Source organism: Cherax quadricarinatus, chromosome 14 (genome assembly GCF_038502225.1).
Source record: "Cherax quadricarinatus isolate ZL_2023a chromosome 14, ASM3850222v1, whole genome shotgun sequence".
In the NCBI taxonomy this organism is placed as follows: Eukaryota; Metazoa; Arthropoda; class Malacostraca; order Decapoda; family Parastacidae; genus Cherax; species Cherax quadricarinatus.
In genome coordinates this window covers 30,408,457-30,425,927 of record NC_091305.1, presented here as the reverse complement: position 1 = coordinate 30,425,927, position 17,471 = coordinate 30,408,457, and the positions used below count along the sequence as shown (strand labels likewise).

At 42.0% G+C, this 17,471-nt stretch overlaps 2 protein-coding genes across 5 annotated transcripts in view; both read right to left on the bottom strand.

Moving 5' to 3' along the window:
* The window catches only part of LOC138852687 (uncharacterized), a 335,885-nt gene extending 334,445 nt beyond the window's left edge, over window positions 1-1,440 (bottom strand). The window contains exon 1 of the mRNA XM_070084948.1: window positions 411-1,440. Within this exon, the coding sequence (XP_069941049.1) occupies window positions 441-1,355 (915 nt within the window). The 5' untranslated portion in view covers window positions 1,356-1,440 and the 3' untranslated portion in view covers window positions 411-440. The remainder of the gene's footprint in view (window positions 1-410) is intronic.
* LOC128696308 (synaptic vesicle glycoprotein 2C-like) overlaps window positions 1-17,471 on the bottom strand; it is a 494,702-nt gene that overhangs the window by 334,445 nt on the left and 142,786 nt on the right. The window lies entirely within an intron of this gene.

The following is a 17,471-nucleotide window of genomic DNA, read 5'->3' as shown; positions in this document are numbered from 1 at the left end:
TCATAGTACCATCCATATGTTTTACATACACGACCCCTTTGCTGGGGCCTAGTGACTGTTTGTATGACGTCACGGGATGCGGCATGATTGAGTGGGACGTGCTACCTCACTCTCAGTCCACGCATAGGTCTACCAGGCAACACAGAGCAGGTTGGGCTCCCCTTTCTCACATTCTGCAATATATTGTTACCATCCAACAAGTGTGTATATCTTCAACCCTCGTTATCTCCTTTCGAACCCCACAACAAATGGTGACAGCGGTGTGGGCGTAAAAGTGATAATTACGCCGATGCACGGAGATAAATTCTCTCAGCCGACGACGGACATTTTGTGTGGCCAGTAGGCCGACCTAGCCAAGCAGCTACCCCAAGCAAGCATTGACCAGCCTATTGCTGCCTACTGCTGGAGACCTGGAGTTTACCTGGAGAGACTTTCGGGGGTCAATGCCCCCGCGGCCCGGTCTGTGACCAGGCCTCCTGGTGGATCAGCGCCTGATCAACCAGGCTGTTGCTGCTGGCTGCACGCAAACCAACGTACGAGCCACAGCCCAGCTGATCAGGAACTGACTTTAGGTGCTTGTCCAGTGCCAGCTTGAAGACTGCCAGGGGTCTGTTGGTAATCCCCCTTATGTGTGCTGGGAGGCAGTTGAACAGTCTCGGGCCCCTGACACTTATTGTATGGTCTCTTAACGTGCTAGTGACACCCCTGCTTTTCATTGGGGGGATGGTGCATCGTCTGCCAAGTCTTTTGCTTTCGTAGTGAGTGATTTTTGTGTGCAAGTTCGGTACTAGTCCCTCTAGGATTTTCCAGGTGTATATAATCATGTATCTCTCCCTCCTGCGTTTCAGGGAATACAGGTTTAGAAACCTCAAGCGCTCCCAGTAATTGAGGTGTTTTATCTCCGTTATGCGCGCCGTGAAAGTTCTCTGTACATTTTCTAGGTCGGCAATTTCACCTGCCTTGAAAGGTGCTGTTAGAGTGCAGCAATATTCCAGCCTAGATAGAACAAGTGACCTGAAGAGTGTCATCATGGGCTTGGCCTCCCTAGTTTTGAAGGTTCTCATTATCCATCCTGTCATTTTTCTAGCAGATGCGATTGATACAATGTTATGGTCCTTGAAGGTGAGATCCTCCGACATAATCACTCCCAGGTCTTTGACGTTGGTGTTTCGCTCTATTTTGTGGCCAGAATTTGTTTTGTACTCTGATGAAGATTTAATTTCCTCATGTTTACCATATCTGAGTAATTGAAATTTCTCATCGTTGAACTTCATATTGTTTTCTGCAGCCCACTGAAAGATTTGGTTGATGTCCGCCTGGAGCCTTGCAGTGTCTGCAATGGAAGACACTGTCATGCAGATTCGGGTGTCATCTGCAAAGGAAGACACGGTGCTGTGGCTGACATCCTTGTCTATGTCGGATATGAGGATGAGGAACAAGATGGGAGCTAGTACTGTGCCTTGTGGAACAGAGCTTTTCACCGTAGCTGCCTCGGACTTTACTCTGTTGACGACTACTCTCTGTGTTCTGTTAGTGAGGAAATTATAGATCCATCGACCGACTTTTCCTGTTATTCCTTTAGCGCGCATTTTGTGCGCTATTACGCCATGGTCACACTTGTCGAAGGCTTTTGCAAAGTCTGTATATATTACATCTGCATTCTTTTTGTCTTCTAGTGCATTTAGGACCTTGTCGTAGTGATCCAGTAGTTGAGACAGACAGGAGCGACCTGTTCTAAACCCATGTTGCCCTGGGTTGTGTAACTGATGGGTTTCTAGATGGGTGGTGATCTTGCTTCTTAGGACCCTTTCAAAGATTTTTATGATATGGGATGTTAGTGCTATTGGTCTGTAGTTCTTTGCTGTTGCTTTACTGCCCCCTTTGTGGAGTGGGGCTATGTCTGTTGTTTTTAGTAACTGAGGGACGACCCCCGTGTCCATGCTCCCTCTCCATAGGATGGAAAAGGCTCGTGATAGGGGCTTCTTGCAGTTCTTGATGAACACAGAGTTCCATGAGTCTGGCCCTGGGGCAGAGTGCATGGGCATGTCATTTATCGCCTGTTCGAAGTCATTTGGTGTCAGGATAACATCGGATAGGCTTGTGTTAATCAAATTTTGTGGCTCTCTCATAAAAAATTCATTTTGATCTTCGACTCTCAGTCTGGTTAGCGGCTTGCTAAAAACTGAGTCATAATTGGGACTTGAGTAGCTCACTCATTTCCTTGCTGTCATCTGTGTAGGACCCATCTTGTTTAAGTAGGGGCCCAATACTGGGCGTTGTTCTTGATTTTGATTTGGCATAGGAGAAGAAATACTTTGGGTTTCTTTCGATTTCATTTATAGCTTTTAGTTCTTCCCGCGATTCCTGACTCCTAAAAGATTCTTTTAGCTTAAGTTCGATGCTTGCTATTTCTCTGACCAGTGTCTCCCTGCGCATTTCAGATATATTGATCTCTTTTAGCCGCTCTGTTATTCTTTTCCGTCGCCTGTAAAGGGAGCGCCTGTCTCTTTCTATTTTACATCTACTCCTCCTTTTTCTTAGAGGAATAAGCCTTGTGCATACATCGAGTGCCACCGAGTTAATCTGTTCTAGGCATAAGTTTGGGTCTGTGTTGCTTAGTATATCTTCCCAGCTTATATCGGTTAGGACTTGGTTTACTTGGTCCCACTTTATGTTTTTGTTATTGAAGTTGAATTTGGTGAATGCTCCCTCGTGACTAGTCTCATTTTGTCGGTCTGGGGCTCCTCGCATACATGTCTGAACCTCAATTATGTTGTGATCTGAGTATATTGTTTTTGATATGGTGACATTTCTTATCAGATCATCATTGTTAGTGAATATGAGGTCTAGTGTATTCTCCAGTCTAGTAGGCTCTATTATTTGCTGGTTTAAATTGAATTTTGTGCAGAGATTTAAAAGCTCGTGTGAGTGTGAGTTTTCATCAGAGCTGCCTCCTGGTGTTATTACTGCAACAATATTATTTGCTATATTCCTCCATTTTAGGTGCCTTAAGTTGAAATCCCCCAGGAGCAAGATGTTGGGTGCAGGAGCTGGAAGATTTTCCAGACAGTGGTCAATTTTTAACAGCTGTTCCTGGAATTGCTGGGATGTTGCATCCGGAGGCTTGTAGACTACCACAATGACTAGGTTTTGGTTCTCGACCTTTACTGCTAAAACTTCCACTACGTCATTTGAGGCATTAAGCAGTTCTGTGCAAACAAGTGACTCTGCAATGTACAGGCCAACCCCCCCCTTTTGCCTGTTCACTCTGTCACATCTGTATAGGTTGTAACCTGGGATCCATATTTCATTGTCCAAGTGATCCTTTATGTGGGTCTCAGTGAAAGCCGCGAACATTGCCTTTGCCTCTGCAAGCAGTCCACGAATGAAAGGTATTTTGTTGTTTGTTGCTGGCTTTAGACCCTGTATATTTGCAAAGAAGAATGTTATCGGACTGGTGGTATTGTTGGTACTGGGGGGGGATTTTTTTTCCGGCATTAGTATCTGTATCTGTTGGTTTGGAGTGGAGGCCATCGACTGTGGTTCCACTCCAGGAATGACTGGATTTGGTGTACGATTTCTGCCATTTCCTGCCAGTTTTTTTTCCTTCCTGGCACTAAAAAACCTCTCCCTCTTGAGTGGCTGTGGCTACCCAGGTTTTCCCATGGCCTGGATGTTTTGTATCTTTTTGTCCCCTTTAGATGGTATGCCTGGCAATTTAAGTTATAGCACAGTCTTTCCTGTACTGAAGAGGTACACATTTCAGGGTGAAAAAGCTTACAGGAAGGGAGTTTGCATTTTCCTGTTGTCATATGGGCATGGCATTTTCTATGGTGGTCATAGTTGCACGTCCCATCTGTTTTTCCAGATTTCCCATGCCAGCAGATACCAAGTGCATAGTATGTGCACAGGCTTGGTTTCCGCTTGCCTTGGGTTTCTGTGACTGTATTCCCTGTTGGTGCATGTTTCCCTGTCTTACTTCTATCCTCCCTAGCACCAACAATGGAGCTCCCACCAGTTGTTTTTGGTAATTTATCCTCACTATTGCTATTGAAGTCCTCTTGTTTGCTATTTCCTGCGGAATTTCTAGTTTGCAATATTGGTTTTATCTTATCTTTGACTACACTGGTCAGTCTCTTTGTATTAGCATTTTATTTGCTTATTTGCATTACTTCCGAGGGGTTGACCCGGGTTTGCAAAGTAAGCCAAGCCACCAAGCCAATCTGTGAGGGGGGAGCCCAGCCTAACCTTACACCATCCAGCCTTGCCTGCCAAGCCAGCTTTCCACCCCTGCTGTGCTCATCGTTACAAGTTATCAAGCCAGTCTGTGTGAAGGGTTAAGTCAAGCCAGCCAGCAACTAACCCAAATGACTAACCCAGTACTCAAGCAAGCCACATGGGTATAGTCTTCTTCATCGCTTTGTGCTTCAAGTTCTAGCAATTCTGAGTGTTTTATCATCCCTGTGGTGTTGTGGTATTTTGTGGGTTTGTTTTTAAGCCAGCTGGCTTAGAATGTTTTCGTGCCTAGTGCGGGTGTCCCTAGTGTGGCTTACGCCATTCATCCCATAGGCCTAGTCACCACGCAGTGTCTCACCACCCCGTTGCCTCAACCACCCACCTCACTCACTACTACTGTTTTTACCCTTATCACGGGTTCTAGCACCATATTTTATGGACCACGTAGGGGTTAAGAGCCAGGTGTGTTCCTTCATCAGTTTGCGCCATCGTAAAAGTCTCCTGTGTGAGTTCATCGTCGATTTAAGCGCAAATTCTTCAAGCCGTCAACGTGTTGAGGGTAGCAGCAAACGCCGTCAGCCACGAGACTCCACCACCTTCCTCCACCATCCACCTCATTCTACAACGTCGCTACAGTATTATTATTTATTTATTATCACACTGGCCGATTCCCACCAAGGCAGGGTGGCGCGAAAAAGACAAACTTTCACCATCATTCACTCCATCACTGTCTTGCCAGAAGGGTGCTTTACACTACAGTTTTTAAACTGCAACATTAACACCCCTCCTTCAGAGTGTTAATGAATAATATTTTTTTCATAGACATTTGTGAGTGATGAGACATTTTTTTTTTTGTGTGTGTTTCCAGTGATTTCTTAGTGACATTCAGTGACTCTTGATTAGACTCAGTGTTCATTATATACTGTTTGCAACAATATTTTTTTTTTCTTTCTTCAGTGTTAATTTTCGTGCTTTATTTTATGTCTGTTGTGTGTTCATTTTTTTTTTATATACTTGAAGTAAGTACAGTGGACCCCCGGTTAACAATATTTTTTCACTCCAGAAGTATGTTCAGGTGCCAGTACTGACCGAATTTGTTCCCATAAGAAATATTGTGAAGTAGATTAGTCCATTTCAGACCCCCAAACATATACGTACAAACGCACTTACATAAATACACTTACATAATTGGTCACATTCGGAGGTAATCGTTATGCGGGGGTCCACTGTACTTTAATGCTCTTTCCTTGTTGTGTGCAATATATAAGCAGTATAAACTTGTGTTTACACTTCACAATTATCTTGTGTTCACAGTCTTGCAGTGAAGTAATTCAGTAATTTGTTACCTTATATTCTGCATCACAACTCATTCTTGTCTCAGATATTTTTTTTTTCTCTCAGCATTTGTGTATTCTTGCTGTCTTTGTTTTCATTCATTTGCTATTTTTTTTTCTTCTGTGTGTTCAACATTCTTGTGTTACTTTTTTTCATTTAGCCAGTGTCTAATTTGTCTTATCTCCACAGACAATAGTGCCATTATTTTGTTGAAGCAAGACAATTATTTTCCAATTTTTCACACCCCAAGCTTCATTACAAGAAAATTCTCATAGTATTGTGCATGTGTTGATGTGTTATTTTTCCTGCATCACTGTAAGTGTTAATTCTTTCCCTTGTTTTATGTTTTTTTTTTCCTCTATTATTTTCATATTTCATTGAACAAATTCACTCTTAGTGCAATTTTTAAGTTCTTCTTTTAAAGTAAACAATTCTTTTGCTTGTTCAGTAAGTGCTGTTTAAGCTGCAAATAAGAGTTAAAGTGTTCAATCAGCTCATTCCTTGATAACATTTTTTTTTGTTGTTTTTATAAACTGTATTTTCTTGTGTGTGTTATTTTTTTTATTATTATTGCAACATTGACTCATTTTACAATAATTCTTGTGTAAACATTGTGCTGCCATTCAATTTTTTTTTCTTTCAGAAATTTTTATGTAGTGTTGTGCAGTACTTTTGATTAGTAATTGTTATTTGCAATATTGCAACAGTTTATTTCAGTGCAGTTTCATATGCTCTGTTCTGTGCATAATATTTTATTCTTTGTGTGTCATTTTCTTTTCTTTTTAGTGAATTGCTTTCCCAGTTTGTTTTAATTTTGCACAAGCTTTATTGATTCTATTTTAACATTTTTGATTGATTTATCATTTTGTTGTTGAATTTCTTTATTGAATTCAGAGTAAAGACAACTCACTGTGCCATTCATTCAATTTACAGTAAATTTCAGTAAATTTGATATGAGTAAAGTACAATTTCTCTTGATTTTCAAAGTGTTGCTTTTCCAGTTGAGTAATTTTTTTATTTTCATGTGTGTTCTCCTTGCTTACAGTGTGACTTGTCAATTTTTATTTACTTATGCAGAATAGTTAAGTAATTTCTTCCCATTTAAGTTTACTGTGTTGTGTGTTCCTCAGTTATATTTTCTTTTATTTCTCTAAATTCTTGTTTTACATTTTGCAAACATGTCTCAAGTCTTCTCGAGCGATGCCTCAGCACATTCTGCTATTAATGCATCAGTCCCAAATTCGAGTAATTCTTTATCAAACAATAGACACACTCAGACTTCGAGCCTTCGCAATTTTAGTCGTGGCCCTTATGATGTATTGCCGTTGTTTAATGGTAACCCAGACAACCTGGAAGGATGGTTTACTGCTGTTCGTGCTAGAGCAAATGCCTCAGTAGATGGTTCTCCATCAGAGAGTTGCCTAATTAGTATCGGAAAGGAGAGTTTAGCTCGTTCACCAGCTGCCTCGCATGTCTTCAACTTGATCCGTATGAAAGACTTTCAGGATCTAACCAAGTGGCAAGATTACGAGCAATTAATCCGTAACTATCTTGAACCAGTGCGAGAAACTGATCCTTTTGTTGTTCTTAAGGAATTAGTGTATACAGCTCCGAGGCCAGAGGAATCCTTAGATGAGTTTGCTCTTCGTTTAAATAACCTCATGACCTCATTTGTTAAAGCAGGTCAAAGTTCCAAGTACCTTAATAAAGATGATAATAAACCAGCTCTTGAGGGGTTTGCCAAATTAGCAGCATTCAGCGTTATTAAACAGCTAATGCCACCAACGTCAATGTATGTGTATAATTCCAGTCCTCTAAATGCCACAATGGGACCGCTTGCAGCCCTTATCCATGTGCGTAATTTGTGTCCCGAGGGAACCTTCCCCTATCGAAGGCCTAAGTCAACCACTTTGTCTAATCCCGTACCTCCTCTTGTTTTTGCTACAATCAAAACTCCCGATCTAAATCACTCACGATCATCATCCAAAGCTAGTGTCAAGAGTCATTATTCCCGTAGCACTCGTAGTATGTACAGAACCCATAGCCAAAGAACTTGCTATAATTGTGGTTACCATGGACATATCGCAGTAAATTGCCCTGATAGTCACTCTAAGAGGCATCGTAATGCTGATAAGTACCAGTCCGATTTGCCTTATTGTACTTATCACAGAATTCATGGCCATGACACATCCGAGTGCAATGCTCTCTATAACCTCCAGTACTCTAGATCTTTCCATGGCCGTTCCAACCGCAGAGTCAGGAGAGGAAATAGAGGTCGGGGTTCTCAGAATAACCAGAACCAGCCTCATTCTTCCAATTCAGGGGAATCCGAGCGCTCCAGTCTACTCGTCCAGTCGTGACAGTAGGTGATAATGAGTACACCATCCCTGTTCACAACTCCTTTGAAGCCTTAAGCAGTCTTGAGAATGACAATCCCGCTGTTGATGTTGCTTCACACGTTTCTGACGTAGATGAATTTGGGGATGAAGTGGAACATGCCTTCTCCGATGACAGCCCACCCTTCTGTTTGCACATAACTCCCAATGAAACGATAGGTCTTCTAGTGCAAGCATCTATTCATAATGCGCCCGTTCATGTGTTCATGGACTCTGGTGCGCAAGTTAATATCATCAGGTCTAGTTTGTTTAAAGATAAGCAGTTACGACGTGTCCTCCTCGTAGAACCAACTACTGTAACCTCCCTTAGTGGAGTAGCTGGTTCCCTTCTGCGTGTCTGAGGTCAGACTTCCCTCACCTTTTCTATCCAAGGAAGAGACTTTACTGCTGCTTTCCTTGTTGACCAGATTACTTTCCCTGGTGACCTTCTACTGGGATTTGCTTCTATAAGAGACTTACGTACTGTGCTTGACTCTTACCGATGGCATGCCCAAATTGACGACTTGATCATTCCATTTTGGGGTTACCAGCTTGGATCAGAGATCTGCCATACTGCCACAGAGTACGATGTACGGATTAAGTCCTTACAAGCCAGTGCATTTTCCAGTAGTGTACCCAAGTGGTCAGGCACTAGTAACTCTGTCACTTCCATCTGTGTTCCACCTGCACCTTCAGACATGCAAGATAGTGTATTGCCTCAAGTGCCCGAGGACGCTCAGACTGCCTTGAGTGCTCAGCCTATCCCTGCAATGTCTGCTAGTCCAAGTAGTAGTTTCTCCACAGGGGACGCCTTATCGGAAAACGATTACTTGAAACTAGTAATGCCATCTCCTGTTGATGTCACATGCTGTCTGCAGAAAGACGTCTCTGCTGCGGCTAGTGCTCTCACTAGAGTGTCTGTTGTTGTTCCTAGTGTTCCAGATGGTGATAACATCCTAGTTGACAGTGATTCCTGCAAGGTCAAGGGTTTATTTGTTGAACCTTCCTTACATGTTGTAAGAGACAGTAAGATCCATTTATTCCTTGCTAACACTTCGAGTCACAGTGTTCGTCTCAGAGCAAATACCAATCTCGTTGACCTGGTTCACTATCCTTACCCTGTTCAAGTACAGGATGACATGCCACCTGACCAGTGGGTCGGTGCTATTTCAACAGGGGAGACCTCATCCACACCTATGGATGAATCCATTCCACCAGTTGAGGAGAAAGACTTAGCTCCCACTGACTTCCCAGACGAAGTCAAGCATTTGTTGACTCTGTTAAACAAACGTCGTTAAGCCATTGCCTTACCAGGTGAGAAGATGGGTATAACGAACTTATTGTCCCATCGTATTCCACTTGAACCTGGTACTAGACCTATCTATATACCTGCGTACAGAATGCCTCATTCCCAAGTTGCTGTCACAGAATTGATCAATCAAATGCTCGATGATGGAGTTATTGCACCTAGTAATTCACCCTGGAATGCGCCCTTCATCCTAGTGCCTAAGAAGGACGGTACTTGGTGCCCGGTGATTGACTTTAGGAAGTTAAATGCGAAAACTATTCCAGATCGCTTCCCACTTCCTGTACTTGGTGATCTTTTATGTAACATCGGAGATAACAAAGTCTTCTCGACCCTGGACTTGTTACAAGGGTTTTGGCAAGTCCCTCTTCATGAGGACAGCCAAGAGTTAACTGCATTCTCCACTCCCAGAGGTCATTATCACTTCCTTAGAATGGCCTTTGGATTACGATCCTCTCCTATCACGTTCTCAAGGCTCATGACCAATATCATTAGAGGTCTCATAGGTAAAGCACTTATGGTGTACTTAGATGACATAATCATCATGTCCGAAGACATGGATACACATCTGAAAAGACTTGATATAGTACTTGGTAAGCTTGAAGAAGCCAATTTAAAGATCAAACTGTCCAAATATCAATTTTTCAGATCAGAAATTAAGTTTCTTGGTCACGTAGTCACTCCTAGAGGGGTTACGACTGATCAAAGTAAACTAACAGCAGTACTAAATTTTCCATCCCCCAAAACTGCTGATGCCGTAAGATCCTTTGTGGGTCTAGCAGGTTTCTATAGATCTTTCATTGCTATTTTTTCTTCAATAGCAGCTCCTCTAACTGAATTGCTTAAGAAAGATGATCCTTTCGTTTGGACCTTCCGTCAAGAAAGAGCATTCCAGACACTAAAAGAAAAGCTAATGTCCGCTCCCATTTTGAAATTCCCAGATTTTTCTAAGCCCTTCTATCTGACAACTGATGCTAGTTCAATTGGCATAGGTGCCGTACTAGCTCAGAAGACTGATGGCAAGTACAACGCAGTTGCATTTGCTAGTAGAGTCCTTATGAAGGCTGAACATAATTATACAGTAACGGAGCAAAAAGCTTTAGCAATAGTATGGTCTTTGAAGCACTTCCGAGACATTATTTACCAGTACCCTGTTCATGTCTTGACAGACCATGCACCACTGATGCCTTTATTCCAGAATAAACAACCTACTGGAAGGTTAGCCAGATGGACCTTGACTATCCAAGAGTTCAATCCCACTTTTGAACATTTACCTGGCAAGTCAAATGTAGTTGCAGATGCTTTATCGCGACATGTTAGTATAGTAACTGCAGACCCTCCATTTACTGCTGAGGATGTAAAGAATGCCCAAAGAACAGATCCCATGTGGTCTGGTGTGATTCGATTCCTGCTCCAGGAAGATCTTATTATGACTGTGAAGCCACCAGCACCCATTAATGACTTTGTAATGAGCCAAGAATTAGTGTATCGAACAGCCGAGTTGGGTACTCCAAGCAGAAGAGTATACCAGTTAGTAATTCCACAGTCACTAGTGAATGTAGCTCTACAGCTAGTTCACGATGCACCAGGTGTTGCACACCCTAGTATAGATCGTTCTGTGAAACAAGCCAGAATGAAATACTTTTTGCCACGTATGGCAACTGACATTTCTGAGTATGTTAAGAAATGTAGTGTCTGCAGCATAAAGTAAATGTCAATGGTCCTAATCCAATCCAGGTGTATACAACCACTAGCGAACCGTGGGAAGGAGTTGCGCTAGATTTGTTAACCAATTTTAAATGTTCCCTCCAAGGCAACAAACATCTGTGTGTTATGGTAGACCATTTCACCAGATATTGTGAGTTAGTTCCTATTGCAGATAAGACTGCCGAGACAGTAGCTAAAGCGTTTAAAGAACGCATTATCTGCAGGCATACCACCCCTAAGTCCTTAGTAACAGATAATGGAGGTGAATTCTGTAATGAGATTCTTGAAAATTTGTGTACCTTGTACAAGATCTCTAAATCCACCATTGTTCCTCATCATCCTGCCAGCAATGGGTTAGCTGAACAAACCAATAAGAAAGTACATACTGGATGTCTTGAGAGCCACTATCAACCCCAATAGTGAAACTTGGGATGAAGTTATATCAGATGTTCAATGTGCCATAAATTCTGCTTACAATGCTTCCATAGGTGACACTCCACATTATGCACTGTACGGTGTAGACAAGTGTTTACCTTATGAGTTGTTGTATTCCACTCCGAAACCCAATTATAATCCTGATGATTTCATAGCAACTTGTACCAGCATAGCTCAAAGTGTTTTTAGAAGAATCCGTGAAACACTTCATAAATCAACAGCAGAATTTACTAGAGTAACTAATAGCCATGCTAAGCTGTCAAAAGTTAAAGTAGGTTCAAGAGTAATGCTGACTAATTTCAACAAAACATCCGCAATGCCTAAGCTCGATCAAAAGTTTGTCGGCCCTTATCGAGTAGTTGAACATATCAATGGCAATAAATATGAGGTTAGAGAAATTAGTACTGGTCAGTACAAAGAATCGCATTTAGATCATATGAAATTAGTATGCGATGTTGATGATATTGCTACCCAGACTAATGTGACAGTCGCTGACAATCCTCTTGACTCTGTACCCTCTACCTCTAATACTCAGCCAGATAATCAACCTGAATGTCGTCATTCTTTGCATACACGGCAAGTAATGAGAAACCCACAAGTATCTTTTGTAGATACTCGTTCAGATTGTCCTCAGTCAAGGCATGTGTTAGCCATTGCAGAAGAATTCGATCCACCCAAAGATGATAACCATTCTGCATATGTAAACCTTACCCTCGCAGAATTGGGTTTAAATGTACACAGTCTGTATAATTAGATATCCAAGATGAATGAAGTTCTCAACTGTGTGTTCTGTTATCAGCTGATCAGTCTTCAGAATTTTTTTTTTTTTCATGTTCACGTTCCCTCTGAGTTCTGAGAATTTAACAGTAATGATCTGTGTGCACCAGATTTGCTTGCTGTTAATTACTTTCACCTTGTATATATTTATTCTTCCTCAGAATCCGTAGAGTGCATGAATACAGATCGATCGATCAATTCCATCCTATATTATACCATGATTTGTTCTTATAATTGTAATGCATTATGTTAAAACTCATTACGTTAAAACTCATTACGTTAAAACTCATTACGTTAAAACCCATTATGTTAACATCCATTATGATACCATCCATTAGTTCTAAGTTACATATGTCTTTGTTATTGTATAGAATCAGCCCAGAGCCACCTGCCTGTTCAGCCTATAGTGTAGTATTGTATGTCGAGACGACATACATAACATGACCAAGCTGTCAGCATAGTTGCTGATTCCCTACATGTGTTGTATAGCTTATCTGTGTATCATAATACCATCCATATATTTTACATACACGACCCCTTTGCTGGGGCCTCGTGACTGTTTGTATGACGTCACGGGATGCGGCATGAGTGGGATGCGCTACCTCGCTCTCAGTCCATGCATAGGTCTACCAGGCAACACACAGCAGGTTGGGCTCCCCTTTCTCACATTCTGCAATATATTGTTACCATCCAACAAGTGTGTCTATCTTCAACCCTCGTTATCTCCTTTCGAACCCCACAACAGAAAGAGATTGAGGTAGAAAGGGCTGAGGGGAGTGCGAAAGATATCATCATCAGAGTTTGTGGAGTAAGTCAGTTGTTGTCAAGAAGTCAATGAGAGTCAGGATTAAAGGAGGGTCCATCAGCAAGAAGGGAAGGTAAAGAGAGAGTAGTAGAGCGGAGACGATGTTGGAGGTAAATTCTGTGTGCTCGTTGATAGAGAGGGCAGTCTAACAGAATGTGGCTAACCGATACTGAAACCTGACACATCTCACAGAGAGGAACAGGGTGCCTCTCCATGAGATACCCATGAGTAAGACGAGTGTGGCCAATGTGAAGACGGGAGAGAGTAGTCTCCCAACCTCGGCACTGATGACAAGAAGACGGCCAGTAACCTATACTCAGTTTAATAGAATGAAGTTTGTTACCAAGTAGATTAGACCAACGTTGTTGCCAACAGGTGCGAAGGTGAGTAGCTATTACAGCAAAATAGTCCATAAATGGAACACCTATATGAAACTGGCAGGTCATGTACTGCTGACAGCACAGCAGTGTCTGCCTGTTCATTGCCCTGTACATCAACATGACCAGGAACCCAACAAAAAACAATATCTTTATGCTTGGTAGAGACACGGCGTAGCCAAGGTTGGATACGGAGAATTAGGGGGTGAGGTGTATCAAATTTTAGTATAGCCTGTAGAGCACTAAGGGAGTCTGAGACAACCACAAATGATGACACAGGCATAGATGCGATACGGTTAAGTGCTGCAAGAATGGCATACAATTCAGCTGTAAAAATGCTAGCCGAGGATAGTAAATGTCCTCGCATGACACTGTCCGGAAACACTGCTGCGAAGCCAACGCCATCAGAAGACTTAGAGCCATCTGTGTACACTGCAATGGCATGAGAATGAGAATGGAAGTGGTCAATAAAAAGAGAGCAGGAAGCTACCATAGGCAGTTGGACTTTCACACAAGGGAGTGAGAAAGAACAGACTCGAACAGCTGCAACGTCCCAGGGGGGCAGGGAAAAGTGAGATGATACATGAACATAGAAAGGTGGTAACTGAAGAGAAGACAAGAGCGAATGTAGGCGAAGAGAAAAGGGATGGAGCAAACGGGCGACGAACCAATAAAGAATGTCTACTAACACTGGTGACTATTCTATATATGGAAGGATTGCGGAAATCATGAGAGCGAACATAGCAGCGAAGGCAATGGGCATCATGGCGATCAGACAAGGATGGAATATTCGCTTCTGCATAGAGGCTCTCAACAGGGGAAGAGCAAAAAGCATCAAGGCACAAACGTAATCACTGGTGATGGATGGGATTAACCCTTTGACTGTCGAAAGGCCCAATCCTGAAGTGTCTCCTGGTGTCACAAAATATTAAAAAAAAAAATTATTTTTTCTTATGAAAATGTTAAGATTATTTTTCTGATTGCTTTAGTCCCCCCAAAAAAATTTTCCCATCAGTACTTACCCAGATATAGAGGCATGAAGTTTGCAGAAAATGAGCCACGTATGGCAACAGCGGCGACTGCCGCTCACCCGGTAAACTTTGGTTTACTTGTATTTGAAAGTTTGTTGTTTTTTTTCACTATTTTATTTTTTCACATAACTTATGTGGCCTGTGAGACCAAAGTAAGGTGCAATGTACATATATACACTCATTGTATACAACACAATAAGCACACAAACATAATTATCAATATATTGTTTACAAAACTTGTTTACAAAAACAAATACAAAAATTTTTTTATTACTATTGTTCTATAATATATATACCAATATACAGTCACTGGACATATTCCTAGAAGTTCTGCAGCTTGTGTAACTCTTTGAAACATGGTGTCATACACAATGGTATTTTACACTCCTCACACATAAAACCAGTGTGTGTGCATTTTTGTGGAAGTTTTTTTATATGCAAAGACAAAACACCTCGTCTGAGCACTTTTCTTCAAAGTATTAGCAGGCAGTTGTGTTATGTAGTTATCCTAGGTAAATGGTCGTGTCATCATCATTCCTTCCTAATTTCCTTCATTCCTTTCCTGCCTCTCTTCCTACATTCCTTCATCTGTCCTTTCCTACCTCTCTTCCTACATTCCTTCATCTGTCCTTCCTTTTTTCCTTCCTTTCATCTTGTCCTTCCTTCATTCCTGCCTTCCCTTCTTGCTTCTGGTTTCTATAATATATATACACATATATAGTCACTAGATACTTTCATATAACTGCTATTATCATCATTCAGCAAGCTTGTCTTGTGTGCGAGTGTGTGGCTTATAATTGTTTTGAGTCAGGAGTCCGCAGCTGTCAAAATGACATATTATCTCATTACTCACTCCCCCTACCACCTGTCAAAACAATGGGGTCGGATGCTGCTTCCCCTCCATTCTATCTAATTATCTTTCTCCCTCATTCTATCTCTTTCAATGTCTATCTCTGTCTCATAGGTACACATAAATACAAGTATACATAGTGTAAATTACCTAGGATAACCCAAAAAATCCAGACAAAGTGCTATACTCTGCTTGAAGATGTGAGTAAACGTGATGATGACACAGTCTTGTGGCTCTCTCTGAGACAGAGAGCTAGATGGATAGACATGGAGCTTGACAGACAGACAAATAGACAGACAAATGTTTGTGTACCAGCAAAAACAAAGGAAGGGGGATGGTCATCTAATCTTTCCTTATCAGCTGTCCCCTCCCTCCACCCTCGTTTATGCTCATCAAACATCAGCTCTTATCAGATGTTATCTCACCTTGTATTGTCACTGTCATGGGTGAACTGTTTTCCATGCTTCAAGGGAACATATTATTACATATTGTTATTATTATTATGTCTTCTTCTTCTTCTTATTCTCCTTCTTCTCCTTCTTCTTCTCCTTCTTCTCCTTCTCCCTCTTCTTCTCCTTCTTCTCTTTCTCCTTCTTCTTCTTCTTCTCTTTCTTCGTCTCCTTCTTCTCCTTCTTCTTCTCCTTCTCCTTCTCCTTCTCCTTCTTCTTCTCCTTCTCCTTCTCCTCCTCCTCCTCCTCCTCCTCCTCCTTCTTCTTCTTCTTCTTCTTCTCCTAATTCTGGCTCTGAGACAGAAAGCTAGACAGACAGGGAGCTTGACAGACAGACAAATGTTTGTGTACTAGCAAAAACAAAGCAGAGGGATGGTCATCTAACCTTTCCTTGTCAGCTGCCCCCTCCCTCCACCCTCGTTTATGCTCATGAAACGTCAGCTCTTATCAGATGTTATCTCCCCTTATCTTGTCACTGTCATGGGGTGAACTGTTTTCATGTCTCAAGGGAACATATTACATATTATTATTACTTCTTCTTCTTCTTCTTCTTCTTCTTCTTCTTCTTCTTCTTCTTCTTCTTCTCCTTCTTCTTCTTCTTCTCCTTCTTCTTCTTCTTCTTCTCCTTCTTCTTCTTCTTCTTCTCCTTCTCTTTCTTCTTCTCCTTCTCCTTTTTCTTCTCCTTCTTCTTCTTCTTCTTCTCCTTCTCCTTCTTCTCCTTCTTCTTCTCCTTCTCCTCCTCCTTCTTCTCCTCCTTCTCTTTCTTCTCTTTCTCTTTCTTCTTCTCCTTCTTCTCCTTCTTCTTCTCCTTCTTCTCCTTCTTCTTCTCCTTCTTCTTCTCCTTCTTGTCCTTCTTCTTCTTCTTCTCCTTCTCCTCCTCCTTCTTCTTCTTCTTCTCCTCCTTCTGGCTCTGAGACAGAGAGCTAGATGGATAGACAGGAAGCTTGACAGACAGACAAATACACAGACAGACAAATGTTTGTGTACCAGCAAAAACAAAGGGAGGGGGATGGTCATCTAATCTTTCCTTATCAGCTGCCCCCTCCCTCCACCCTCGTTTACACTCATCAAACGTCAGCTCTTATCAGATGTTATCTCCCCTTATCTTGTCACTGTCATGGGGTAAACTGTTCTTCTTCCTCCTCCTCCTCTTCCTCCTCCTCCACCTTCTCCTCCATTGCTTTTGGTCTCAAACTCCTCGAAATCATGAAATTGATCTTCACTGACACTTCCATCTGTGTTAGAGCATCACTTGGGAAGAGAAGAGTCCCAGATTTGCTGGGGAGTCACATATTTCTTACTGCTAGACATGCTGAAAAAGGACTACTGAAATATCATTCCCACAATGCACCACTGGCTCCCCAATTTTTTTCATATGGTGCACACTGACCATGCAGACCCATTCTCTCACATGTGGGCCTACCAGCTTTCTCCTGCTTGATTTGAAGCCGCTAGAATCTATGCGTATAGATATGTCAAACACAGTATCTCCTATGACGTATATATACGACCGCGACAGTCAAGGGGTTAAGGCTCGAGAGAGTAGTAGGAGAGGCCACTGAATAGATCTGATCACCATAATTGAGTTTCGATAAAATGAGGGCTGAATGTAGGTGAAGGAGAGTTCGGCGATCAGCTCCCCATGAAAGATGAGCAAGGGTTTTAAGAAGGTTCAGCTGGCTGTGACAAGTTGCCTTCAGAGAGGTAATGTGAGGTTTCCAGGATAACCTACGGTCAAAGAGAAGGCCTAGAAACCTGACTGTATCACGTTCAGGGATACATGAACCA